The 13,792-nt window shown below is 43.2% G+C and overlaps 1 protein-coding gene across 4 annotated transcripts in view; it reads left to right on the forward strand.

Moving 5' to 3' along the window:
* FTSH11 (FTSH protease 11) overlaps positions 1-13,792 on the forward strand; it is a 160,501-nt gene that overhangs the window by 77,184 nt on the left and 69,525 nt on the right. For all 4 annotated transcript variants that reach the window (XR_015688167.1, XR_015688166.1, XM_087664683.1 and 1 more), the window contains exons 7-8: positions 980-1,030; positions 1,132-1,193. Coding sequence is in view for 2 of the 4 variants with exons in the window: in XM_087664683.1 (XP_087520809.1) it covers positions 980-1,030; positions 1,132-1,193 (113 nt within the window). In the remaining 2 variants the exon portion in view is untranslated. The remainder of the gene's footprint in view (positions 1-979; positions 1,031-1,131; positions 1,194-13,792) is intronic.

Below are 13,792 nucleotides of genomic sequence, written 5' to 3' on the forward strand. Positions count from 1 at the left end.
AGCTAAGAATGCCATGTTTCATGCACATACCAAGCATATTGATGTGCAGTATCACTTTATCAGACAGGTTTTGGATGATGGTCTAGTCACACTGACTAAGATCAGAACACAAGATAACGCTACATATGTTCTCACTAAGAGTCTTGCAAAGGCTCAACATGAGCATTGCATTCGACTAGAGGGAGTTGGTTAAAGGTTCGCTAAGGACCTTTAAGTGGGAGGTTGTTGGGTGTAAAGGTTCCTTTGCTACTCCTGTGTATAAATTTACTTGTATATGTGACCTCACTCTTGCAGATGTGAGTGTACCATACCCTAAGTATAAATACATTCTTTTATTCTTTGTGTGTACCACACTGGTACACACCCAACTTGAGTCTCCACTCTCTCTGCACTCTCTACTGCTGAACACACCTCATTCTCTCTACGCAGACCACCTGGGCACTCACGCTCCTCTTCACTTTGTTGGAGACGGGAGAAGTTGCAGGGTGGCTGTGAGAGGAGGATGAGAAGGAGGGATGCCTTCTTGCGGCCTGTGATTTTGACACCTTTCACACAGCCCTTCGGATGGAATGGTATTGGTCACTAGATTGGTTGTTCACACAACCAGTGCAATTATGATGTACTTAGCTACTCTTTACAGGGTTCTTCATATCTTGTACCTCACGTCAGGGGGATTTTCTCTGAGATGTTATATATATATATATATATATATATATATATATATATATATATATATATATATATATATATATATATATATATATATATATATATGAAAAAAAGCAACTGCATCTGTATATTTGTAGAAGTCTCACAAGGAACTGATAAAGTTTAGTGTTTGATATTTGCCTTCAGAAAGCACTGTTATACGTATTATATTATTAGGTCAGAGCAGAATATTTTGATCTGCTTCTTCTTTACTTACAACTAAATCAGCTTTTTGGAACTCTCACCTACTGACTGATGGTTTTGATGTCAGGGTGTGCTTTTAACTGGTCCTCCAGGAACTGGAAAGACTCTTTTGGCTAAGGTATCATGATTCCTTCTGTGTCATATAATGGTGAGCCTACATTTTTCTCATGGAAGACTCAACCTTGAGAGGATTATTCCATCTTTGTTTATGATGTTCAGGCGATAGCTGGTGAGGCAGGGGTTCCATTCTTTTACCGAGCTGGCTCTGAGTTCGAAGAAATGTGAGATTCCTGTCCTTCTTGACTTTCTATGCCTTGATAATACTGTTAAGGTTTAAAACCATCAATTTTACCTCTGTCCTACTCTCCTATGTGCACCATAAAAGGTGACACAAAACAATGTCAAACGGGTCTGAAAAGCAAGGGTCTCTAGAAACATTTAGTTTGTACGCCGCAGAGTTATTGCCAGCCACGTAAAGTTCATCGTATCTTGTTCTTAGATTTTACTGCTTCCGGTCATTCTCTTGTCAAATGCATTGAGTTTTGTGCCTGTTGCTTGAATTCAGATATGATTTCGTCGGTCTCTTTGCTGTAAATCGATCCAGGCCCTATGTTGTCAAATTTGAATGAAATGCCATGAATTCCTTCTGGACTCTCAGTTTGGGTGTCTAAATAGTCACGTTCTCAAAACCTTTTTCTAGTTGAAATGGGATCGTTTTTCCATTGGGAACTCCAACTCTCTATTATCTAGTCAAGTCGATTTGAGATAGGAGTTCTGCTTTGTTACTCAATTCCACTAGGCTTCAACATGTGGCTATATGGAGTACTGTTACTAATTCACAAGCTAATGTTGATTGTCAAAAAATCTAAGCAACAGAATGCTGGCATATTCAATAGTATGTGATAGAATGTGTATTTCTTTGGTCTCAAGGAAAATTATTAAAACACTTGAAGAAATACTAACGTGTAAATTCGTTATGTACAATGTGCAAACGTTTTTTATCTAGCACGAGAGATTGTAAGATCTTTCCTGTTCAAGAACGCATATGTCAATTTTATTCTTGTGTTGAATTGCTTTGTCATCAATTGCGCCACTATTTATTTCTTTTCATATGTGAAGATGGAAAATCCAGAGATAGACTCCTTGATCACTTGAAAATTTCGCACGAGCTTATTTTTAATTACTATGTGGGTGTTTCTGGAAAATACAGTTAATGGTATATGCTTATTTCTTGAATGTTAGAACTTTATTTAGCTCCAATATTGATGTTATAATGTCACTTCTGAAAGCAGCATGAATTTGAAGCAACACAAGCAAGAACGATTTTTATTTACCAGAGATGAGTTTTATCTGGATGTTCTTAATCAAGTCATGTACCATGCTGCAATGCTGGAAATGTGGTCCCATCTATGGCACTGTTGTGCAGTCGACTGAGTAGAGAAATGCGCAAGTGCAAGAGAATATCCCCATCTCAGGTTACCTCTGGATATTGAATCTGTAACATTTGTCTCCTCTGATCAAAAACTAGCTGTGAGGCGAAGAATAAAAAACTGAAACACACTGAATCCACTGTCCTATTCTGGGCACACGAGGGAGATGTTAAGCTACCTAAAATTGCAACTATTGTTTTTTTTTGGGCTTATAAAATAGCCCCAAAAAGCATGTGTGGATTTTAGATGCCACATAAGAATTTTCAATAGGACACTGTGGATTTTAGATACCACATAAGAATTTTCAATAGGACAACTAGCTTAGTATGTCCTATGCACTCTCACGCTCATCCCTTTTTCATCATTCCTCACCCTCATCAATGTGCGCTCTATCATCATCATCATCATCATGCAGTGAGTGCAATATCTAGTCTTGTTGGTAATATTCCAGCAAGCTGATCTAGTATTTTTGTGCCATTTGCAGAAGGGGACCCTGCCTTCTGCGGACTTGCCTTCCATTAGTGAGAGTTCTAACTTCTTGCCACCCATGGACTTTCCCTTTCTTGTAGTTGAACTAGACTTTGAAGACAGAATTACAGAAAAGGAGGTCTTCTTGTGGACTTGATCATGCAAACGAGTGTAATGCCATAGCTAACATTTGAACTCCTAGAAGGTTAGCAATCAGGGCAATGAGATAACTTGTTGCATAAAATGGAAGTAAATGGTTGGTAACATATTTAAAAAGAATGTGACTTGATTGTCATGTGACGTCTACAAATGCCAAATAGGCCTATGAGACCAAAATGTTACATTTAAAAAGTTAGGGGATTAGCCCAAGTCCCAAAATAGTTGTCATCTAATGTTATGACTAACTAAATGGAAAATAAACAGTAAACATTACATAGCCGATGAGTACAAAATGATGTCTAAGCCAAATAGAATGTGGATTGCTTAGGAGGCACTCTCATTCCAATATATCTCTCATGGCTCTATCTAGCATATAGAGGCTGAAGGGATGAGGTATGGTGCTCGGATGATGGTGTAGTATTATCTATATTTGCGGATGACGTGGACTAGCTAGGCATGGGCGATGTGCTGTGAATCTCTCTACGGCTATGTCTAGGGTGGTCCCTCATGGTGGGGCTGCCAGTCGGTCCGATGAGGCCTCTGTAGCGGAGTGAGTAGTCAATGCTCTGTAGAACTCTGTGAGTGTGTTAGTGTGTGGCTCTATGTCTTTGCTCCTAGGTCTGTAAGAGGTGCTCTCTGTGGCAATGCAGCTTCAGTAAGAAGAGCTCTACATAAGTAGTGCTCCTCTCTCTGTGGCTCGAGTTGACAAAGCTCACAAATCATATCTTGTGGGGGAGAGGGAGTTTGCACTATATCTCCCTATCGTGATTCGGAGCTCATCTGAGGATGTACGGCATTGTCCAATGGTGCATCATACATCATGAGATAGGTGTGCATCCATGTATCTTGGGCAGACAACAAAGCCATTGGGGGGGATATGTATTGATTATGCTTTCGGTTGAAAGCCATCTTCGTCCCCAGATCCTCAGTACATGACCCCCATTTTTTGGCTGTGTATATCTGAATAAAGTCAAGCTTGATGATGCGGTTGAGCTCCAAGTGAGGGCAATCTAAGTTGTAGTGTAGTGGTGGGAGGTGGTTCATATAGCCGTAACCATGCCTTTGTTTGACCATATCAACAGGCAGTATCCTTGTGTAATGCTAGTTGTCTAGAAGACTACTGGAATGTGATCTGGGAGTATCTTTGTCTTGGCAAGGTCGAGAGCCTGTGTAGGAAAGTCACTGTTTGGAAGAGGGCCTTTGCCACTATGGGTGGTTAAACCGGTCTATGACTCACATAAAGTGGCAGTTTCTTCAATTAATACCTGGGCTTTTCACACACACACACACACACACACACACACACACACACACACACAAGGACCTCACTCCCTCGCTCAACACCAGATTGGCCCCAAAGACTGGCGCCCCTCGGTATTTCTTTATCAATTAAAAGATGGAAAGTTACAAAAATGAAATGTTCCAAAATACATTACCTGTGAACAATTGGTTTTCATATTTTTTGAGTAAATCCCAGCTGCATAAGGACAATACAACATGACCAGAACAACATCCCTTTTAGGAAAGCATTTTCTGTGACCATAACTCAATAATTCAAGTGCAAAATTGCAATCTGCAAAACTATGTATTTACTATTTTTACTGTCCAACATATCCAGAACAACCTCCCTTTTAGGAACACACTTTCTGTGACCATAACTCAATGATTCATGTGCAGAATTGCAGTCTGCAGAGCTATGTATTTACTGTTCTTACTGTCCAGCATATCTAGAACATCATCCCTCCTACCCTGACATCATTCCAGCAACAAAACGGTCCCACAAACAGCACTAAATCAGAGCTGAAAAACCCTGTTTCAGTGTGGCATGGTCATCACTTTCTTTAGTTCTTGCATTGGAGAAGCCAACAACTGCTCCTAAACCTGGATAGTGAGGCTCTTGCCTCAGGAGAAGTGCAAAACGCAAAATTGTACCTTCAATGGAATCAACCCATCATGTAGAGCATTTCCTTTGAGAATAGAGAGAGAGTTGATCAGAGGGAGCAAGCTCTACCTCCATACGTGAGTCAGAGACGAAGAAGTACTCTCCATAGCTGATGTACTTGCATCAATCTGCCCTCAACTCCTCCAAACTTCACTCTTAGATGTGCCCCTCATGCCTATTACGTTTTTTTTTAATGCTCTCTCTCTCTCTCTCTCTCTCTCTCTCTCTCTCTTTTGGGAATTTGTGCCGCATGGCATACATGTAACAATTTTCCCGTTTAAACCTTCAGGTCTAAAATTCTCCATGATCAGTGCAAAATTTGACCTCGGCATTGGTCAAAAAGTCAGAAGTCTATGATGCATTCTTCGCTTTTATTGCACTTGTTGAAAACCAGTCTGGTTGTAAAGTTAAAACTCTCCGTTCGGACCAAGCACGGAAATACATGTCCTCTATGTTGAATTCTTTTCTGAAGCAAAAGGGCATTGTTCATCAGGTCACTACTAATACTCCACAACAGAATGGGGTTGCAGATAGGAAGAATTGGTCACTCATGGAGATGGCTAGATGTATGTTGAAGGGAAAGAACTTGCCTCACAATTTTTGGATGGAAGCAATCATGTGTGCTTTCTATGTTTTGAACAGATGCCCCACCAAAGCTTTGAAGAAACTTACACCTTTTGAGGCTTGGAACAGCCGGAAACCTTCTGTTGGACACTTTCGTACCTTTGGGTGCCTTGCATATGCACACATTCCACAGGTACTCAGAAAAAAGTTGGATAACAAGGTTGTTAAATGCATTTTTGTGGGTTATAGCAGTGAAAGCAAAAGCTACAGACTCTATGATCCTGTTTCTAAAAAGGTGTCTGTTAGTAGGGATGTACTATCTGATGAAAAATCAGAATTGTTTCTGGCTGGTCTAGACACATATCAGGCTGCCCATGATGTATTTGAAGGGCTGCTGCCCATTACATTTGGTAATTCAGCTGGAGTTTCAGCAAGTGAACTCAATCTTCAGCCAGCTACTCCTTTGGAAATTGCAGAAAATCAGCCATTGGCTGATCTGAATATTAGGCAAAGTATTGAAACTGAAATTCAGCAAGAGCTTATGCACAGTCAGGAAGCAAGACAGATGCCTAGATGGTATTTAGAGACTATGAAAGATACTCATCTGGATGCACCCATGGCTGGTCGTACTAGAAGGCAAGCTCATATGCATGATATTGCACATACCATGGATTTTGTTATGGAAGCAAGTTCCCTTGATAAAGAGGAGCCTGAATGTTTTGAGGATGCACAACAGAGTGTGCCTTGGATGGCAGCAATGAAAGCTGAATTGGATTCTATCACTAAGAATGAAACATGGGATTTGATGTCTTTGCCATTTGGGAAGAAAGCCATTGGAACAAAATGGGTATACAAGTTGAAATGGAATGCAGATGGATCCACTGACAAGTACAACGCAAGGCTTGTAGCTAAAGGCTATGCACAGAAGAAAGGCATTGACTATGAGGAGACATTTGCTCCTACTTCCCGCATGACAACCATCAGGTCTATGGTTGCTTTGGCTCCTCATTATGGATGGACTGTGCATCAGTTGGATATTAAAACACATTTTTACATGGAGAACTTCATGAGGAAGTATGTACAGCAGCCCATTGGTTTTGCAGTTGAGGGCTCGGAACACTTGGTTTGCAAGCTGAAAAAAGCTTTATATGCTTTGAAACAAGCTCCTAGAGCTTTGTATGCAAAGATAGATGCTTTCTTGCTTAGCCAAGGGTTCATAAACAGCTCATCTGAGTCTACTCTTTACGTATGTAAAGAGGGGAGATCCCTGCTGATCATTTGTCTTTATGTTGATGATCTCTTGCTTAAAAGGACACATGTTAATCAGATTTTAGCATTCAAACAAAATTTGGAGCAAACTTTTGACATGCCAGACTTGGGGTCTTTGCATTATTACTTGGGCATTCAGTTCATACATGATGCTAGAGATATTGGGTTATCACAGTCAAGATACGTTGGTAAACTTATTGAAAAGTTTGTCTTACAGGATTGCAAGCTAGTGTGTACACCAATGGAACCTAGACTTAAGATGTCATTACATGATGATAGTGATTTGTTTGATATACATACATATGCTCTAGCAGTTAGATGTCTTATTTACTTATGCAATACTAGGCCGGACATACAGTTTGTAGTTTCAGCCTTGAGCAGATATATGCATCAGCCACGCATGTCACATTGGCAAGCTGTTACTTGTAGGGTACCAGATCTCTTGGATTGCTTTATGCCAAGCGAGGACCAGTGTAGTTACATGCTTATAGTGATTCTGATTGGGCTGGTGATTATGGTTCACGTCACTCCACTAGTGGCAATTGTTTCTTTCTTGGCTAGTCTTGTATATCTTGGCTTAGCAAGAAACAGTCCACTGTTGCCACATCGTCATGCGAAGCTGAATACAAGGTAGCTTTCACTACCACAGTTGAATGTGTATGGATTAGTCACTTGCTAGCTGATCTGGATGTATCTATCTTAGAGTCTACTCCTTTGTTCACTAACAGTCAAAGTGCCATTGCAGTGGCATGGAACTCAATGTTTCGTGCACGCATGAAACACGTTGATATACATTATCACTTTGTCAGAGAGAGGCTTCATGAAGGTGATATCAGGCTTGTGTATTGTCCTACCACCAGTAATGTGGTAGACATCTTCACCAAAGCTCTTCCTCGTGAAAAATTGGAAGCATTTCAAGATGCTTTAAGTTTGATCTCCTTTGGTGGCAGATGATCCTTGTACTCTTGATCACTCTTCACTCCAAGGGGGTTTGTTGGGTATTTCACTCACGTCTCACTTACGCCTATGCTCACATAGGAGTGACGGTGATCAATAGGACATTGGGGCACTTTTACTCTCGGTAGCAGAGGTTTTTTCCCCCAGACTTATGGTATTATTTTGTATGTGCTTATGAGACATACTTACGGCCACTTACCGTGTTCGGGTGTGAACACCCTCTACAACCCTAAGGTTTAAGGGTTGTACCTTGTACTTTTAGTTAACAGTCTTTCAGTCTATTGCATTGGGTGTCGTGCTTTACTCTCACACTATCTAATGTTTTCTGTGCTAAGCTTCGATCGTGCCGTCCTCTCTTACATTAATCCTCGTGCAAAAACGAAGAGAATGACACAAACAGATTCTGGGGTCCAAAAATAGTAACTCTCTAAATTTTAGGGATGGAGGCCTTTGCATTCCTGAAGTTGTTTTGAGCAACTTTTATCATTGCAACCACATCAAAAAAGTGTAATGTGGCTCAGTTACGGTGACTTTTATTCTGTGAGCATTCTCACACGTGCATCTTCTGTCTTGGCCAGGCTCATTGTCTTGCACTATCTCGCGTGGCCAAGCACACAGTCCCAAACCACTGGTATTCTATTCTTCAGTGCCAATTCAATATGGAACTGGTCCTAAGGCTCAAACAAACCATTAGTTCAATTTGTCCCAATGGCTGCCTCTTCTGGCCATGCAAAGATCTCTTGTTAATCCAAGAGAACTCTGGGGGTAGAAAGCAAGAACAACTAAAGAAAAGAAAATTAAATTATTTATATAAGTAATTAAGGAAAGCAACTGCAAAAAGTATCACCTCCTGGTGACAGGTGGTGCTTCCTTCTTTGCTTTGGTAATCTAATGTGGTAGAGGGGTCTTACTTTGAATCAACCATGAAATCAACAATATTAGGGGTCTCTGATGTACTCCCATCCCTCATACATTCCCTCTCCCTTGGGTAGTGGTTGATCTTGTGTGGCTCTCCTGGTGTGGTAGATGTTGGATTCCCATATGGAGACCCATATAGAAGTGCTAGTGTGACCAAAGTGTCGAAGAGCCAAGATTTGCTGTGGCCCTTGATATTGTATGTGTGCACATTGACTCTCCACTGACCCTAGAGTTGCATAGCCTTGTGTTAGTGGCCTCCTGAAAGTGAATTTTGACCTTGAAACTACAATCCCCAAGTGAACATATCTCTAGACCACCTCCACTATCTCGTCTCCATATGTGCAATGGGGTATTGATCGCGGAATCCATTGGGAGTATTAAACACCATAACTTTGGTTTTGCGAAGATTCACTGTGAGATCTCAATCCTGGCAGAAGGCGTATAGTGTGTCTAGGTGGCCTTGCAATCCCTTTGGTGTGTTGGAGATGAGGACTATTTCATCCCCATATAATAATATGGGTGTCAAGGCTGCCCACACATATAGGGACCCCATATAGAAGTGCTAGTTGGACCAAAGTGTCGAAGAGGCAAAGCTTCGTTTGAGGCGTGTGATACTATATGCATGTGTAGTGACTCTCCACCGACCCCAGAGCTACATAGCCTTGTGCCAAACTATCCTTCGCTACCCTCCTCAAGGTGAATCTTGGCCTTGAAGCTATAAACCCCAAGTAAACATATCTTTAGACCACTTCCATTGTCTCCTCTCCATATGTGAAATGAGTTACTGATCGTCAAATCCATTGGGAGGAGTTATTAAATATCATAACCTTGGTTTTCCCAAGGTTCACTGTGAGATCGCCGTCGCGGCAGAAGGCTTGAAGTGCATCTAGGTGGCGTCTCTCTTGTGTGATGGGGATGCGAACTATATCATCGGCATACAATAATATGGCTATCAATGGCCCCCCCCCCCCCCCCCCCCCCCCCCCCCCCCCGACAACAAAGAAAAAGAAAGGTGAGCTTTCCCCTCTCTCCAAGTCCATCAATGTAGTTTGATATCTCATTATTACAAAGGCCGAATAAAGTTGGTGAGAGAAGGCATTCTTGTTCACTCCAATGGTGTTGGTGATCTCCTTCGACAACCCTCCTAGTGCTTGTACCCATGCTGTAACAGACGTGTATAATGTTATACCCCGTATCTCATGTTCATTGGGACCTTTGGCTAGTATAGTTGCTGCATGAGCGTAGCACATGGTACCGTATCAAAGGCCTCGCGGAAATCTAGAAAGGAGATGTATACCTGCTTCTACTGTGGCCTGATGGTTGGGAGTGTGAGGATACGATGTGCACATTAAGTACTTAAGCTCAGATGAAGGGGGAGAGCGCCTCTCCAATGAATTTAGTAGTTTTTGAAACTGAATGGAATGTAAAGGTAGTTTATATGCAAGGTACACTCCATAGCAAAATGGACTTGTTGAAAAGAAGAATAGGCACATTGTAGATATTGCATGAGCCTTGATGGCTTAACAGAACATGTCTCATTAGTATTGGGCTGAAGTTGTCTCTATAACTATGTATATTATGAATAGGACTCTCATTGCTTCAGTGCATGATATAAGACCAGAGGAGAAGTTTACTAGCAAGAAACCATATTTTACACATGTTAAAGTATTTCAATGCATTACATAGGGGGGAGAGTCACCATATTTGCCACTATATGAGGATATTATACATTATTTTAGTATTGGAGATGTCTTGTTGGCTAGGGACTTCAATGCTTGCACAACACAAAGAAACTTTCCCTTCTTCGAGACTGAGGACCACACATACAAAGAGATGGTACTAGAGGAGATGGAGCTCAATTGGACATCATAGGACATGGGTAAGTGCATAGATTACTGTGACTACCCCCTAGACTTGGCAGGTGCACATGGATTAGCCATCCGATTGTACAAGAGGTGGCTCCTTTGGAGGATCTATACACAGACTAGGAGTGAGCGTGATGGACTATCTCTGAGGACCCTTATTTCTCATCCTCAATATACAATCTTAGAGTGTCCCCTCGTCCACCAGTAGTGGCAGCCAAACACACTTATCGACAATCGACCATCACCTATAGACATGATGTGATCCCTCTAGCGAGCAACCATTCAAGATTTCCCAAATACCACTTCTTGAGATGCATCCCCACATACCCTTGGAGGAGTTTACACCACAACTTGCCGGAGCACTTCACATTTCAGTTGGCATGTATTTTCCCTACGCATGTCCCCATTCCACCCCTCCAAGTAGAAAGGTCCCAGAGAATAGCTAGTATGACAAGGAGTGTAAGGAAACCCGTCTTCATCTCTAGCAAGGCGAAGCACAAGGGATAAACACGCACAACTAGACACACTCGATCTTTCATAGCCTAGTGCAACAGAAGAAGATGGCATATCTATCCAAATTGGAGTATGAGTTCTACTAGTTATTACTGGGATAGGATAACAAGGAGGCATGGAAGGCATTCTATGATCCGGCTTACACCCATTTTCTCCCTAGATACGTGGCATGCATATGCTACCTCACTATATCAGATACTTGGGCAATTTCCCATTGCCTTGACCATCAGAGGACGGACCCACGTCATCTACCTTCTTCAGCACAGTGAGGATTCATGATACCATTGATGGACTCTAGAATGGTTGAGCTCAGATCCATGATGGACTAGTAGGAGAGCACCTATCACATGCTAGAGATATACTAGCACCCCTTCTAGCCTGCTTGTTCAATCGAGCCTTGCGTGAAGGCTTTCCTGGCAATTCATCAGCTAATACTATAGTACCAATCTTGAAAGCTTGAGACCCCATGGTTCCTACAAACTACAGAACAGTCATGGTTGGCCACGCACACTAAGCTTAATGGATCAATACTAGAGCATGAGGTGGGGAGTTTACTGGAGCAAAGTAGGCCCCGTGTAGATATTATGGGGGTGATCTATATGTATCCAGATCCACATGAAACGAGCTTCCTCATCCCTTTGCATGACCTGCACCATATCTTGTAGCTCCTCCCTGCATAGGATAGCCACTCCTCCAGATCCTTTGGTCTTTGGTGGCATGCTGTCTCCTATCTGTAGCCTATCACCTTTGGCAAGTGCGTGTCTGGACTCTAGTGTGTCTCTGTATACAAGACGATGGCTCTATTAGTGAAGGTCTCCTGGAATAGCCCTACATCAGTCCTCATCTCTCCATTACTGTTCCATAATATGAACTCAAGTGTCTCATAGGCTGTGCCCTTTCATTAGCTCCTATCTGTGATAATGATGCGTTCATCTCTGTATACTGCCTATACTGCCCATTTGCTCGCTTTGCGAGCCTCCATAATTTGTGGCATGCATTCCTTATGGTGGGCTACCTTGGTGAGTGTGAGATCATCCTCAAGATAGACTTTTCCTCTTTTAAGAGCACTCATTTGATAGAGGACGGCTTGTTGTGACTCTAAATCAAAAAATTTGAGGATAAGGGACCGGGCCTTTTCTGGATCCTTCCCTACATGCCATGTGTTTTCCATAATTTGGAAGGGGGAGAGGGGGGGGGGGGGGGGGTTTCCTCCACTCCCATCTTTCCACACATGCTGTTGGCATTTTCTAGAGGGCTTTCTCCCTCTCTCCATCCAACCATACGGACATGTAGAGCAATAATTTTCCTTCTCAATCTGTGTGCTCAGATGGGTTCAGATTGGTGGTATACAGGGGGCTGTAAACTTCATGTAGTGGCATGGGGGTTGTGTAGTGGCTGGACCAGAATGGAGGGGTGTATGGGACAGCAGGTGTGGGACTAGGGGAGGCACATGATTCAGGGAGGTGGCAGAGCCTAGGAGAGACGAGGGGCTGAGGGACATGAGGGCGTGGGACTGGGGGAGGCGGCCTGATTTAGGGAGGTGGCAGGGCCTAGGAGAGACGAGGGGCAGAGGGATGGATGTGGGGAGGCACCTGATTCAGGGAGGTGGTGGGGCCCAGGAGAGATGAGGAGCTGAGGAACATTACAACTTGGGACTGGGGAAGGCTTCCTGACTCAGGAAAGTGGCAGGGCTGCCCAGGAGAGAGAGGGGCTGATGAATGGTGCTGCCAGTGATGACAGGATTGCCACTTAATGTTGGATGTGTCAGAGATAGAGAGAGAGGTGTGTAGCTTAGCTAGTTAAGTTGAATGTGTGGTGACCAAAAGGTCTTGATTTCAACTCCTACACATTTCGCACAATAATTTAGTATAGGTGTAGAAAAAGTGAGATATGTAGCAGGGTTAGTGGGTTGATAAAATAAGTGGTTTGCTACTAGGGTAGCCACTTGATTATGATGTGAGAGAGAGAGAGAGAGAGAGAGAGAGAGAGAGAGAGAGAGAGAGAGAAAGAGAGGCCGTCGCCTGCATCTGGAGGCCCGTCGCCGTCGCTTGCATCTGGAGGCCCGTCGCCTGCCGCTGCCTGGACCTATGCCCGCCGTCGCCTGCATCTGTGTGTGTCCTTGCCGTTGCTTGGACCTGTGCGTGCCCTGTCGGAACGGACCTTCCACGCGGCAGACGCCCACCGGTTTTGACCGCCTTGCTGGCCTGCAGTCCTCCTCATCGTGTTTGTCTTGATCTGCTCAGGCGCCATGCTGCAGAAAACCCTTATTCGACTTTTTTCGTCAACGATAAGAAGCGGTGACAGAGAGAAAGAGCTAGAGCAATAGAGGAAGGCGTAAATGCTGTTCCTGCGCTGGCCCCTGGCACCTGCCCTTGCGACCTGCACTCTCCTGACCCGGCCCGCCCCGTTTCTCGTGTCCTGCATACTGCCTACCGTCAATCGTGCTGTGCTGCAGCGTGGACGCCCTGACCTGCGTATCACAGATTTGCCAGGTGGTGATACAACATGGCTGGCCTGGATATGGCTTTTATCGACCAAACGGTGGCAGCCCTTCGAGCCTGCGGGCAAACACACCAAGCATACTTCGGAAGAGACAATGGATCATCAGGAACGTTCTTATGCTCAGGTTGCCTCTGATTCTGTGGATTCTCAGGATGTTGACTGGTGTCACAACTCTATAGAAACAGAATTTGTATCCTTTTTCATTAATTTGTCTATATAATGATTTATTAAATTTATTTTCTTTGCACTAATTAGATATAAAGAAAAGTGCATTGAAGCTGGCCACTGATAAG

Source organism: Lygodium microphyllum, chromosome 23 (genome assembly GCF_053477565.2).
Source record: "Lygodium microphyllum isolate KBCC chromosome 23, Lygodium_microphyllum_v1.1.10, whole genome shotgun sequence".
Taxonomy (NCBI): domain Eukaryota; kingdom Viridiplantae; phylum Streptophyta; class Polypodiopsida; order Schizaeales; family Lygodiaceae; genus Lygodium; species Lygodium microphyllum.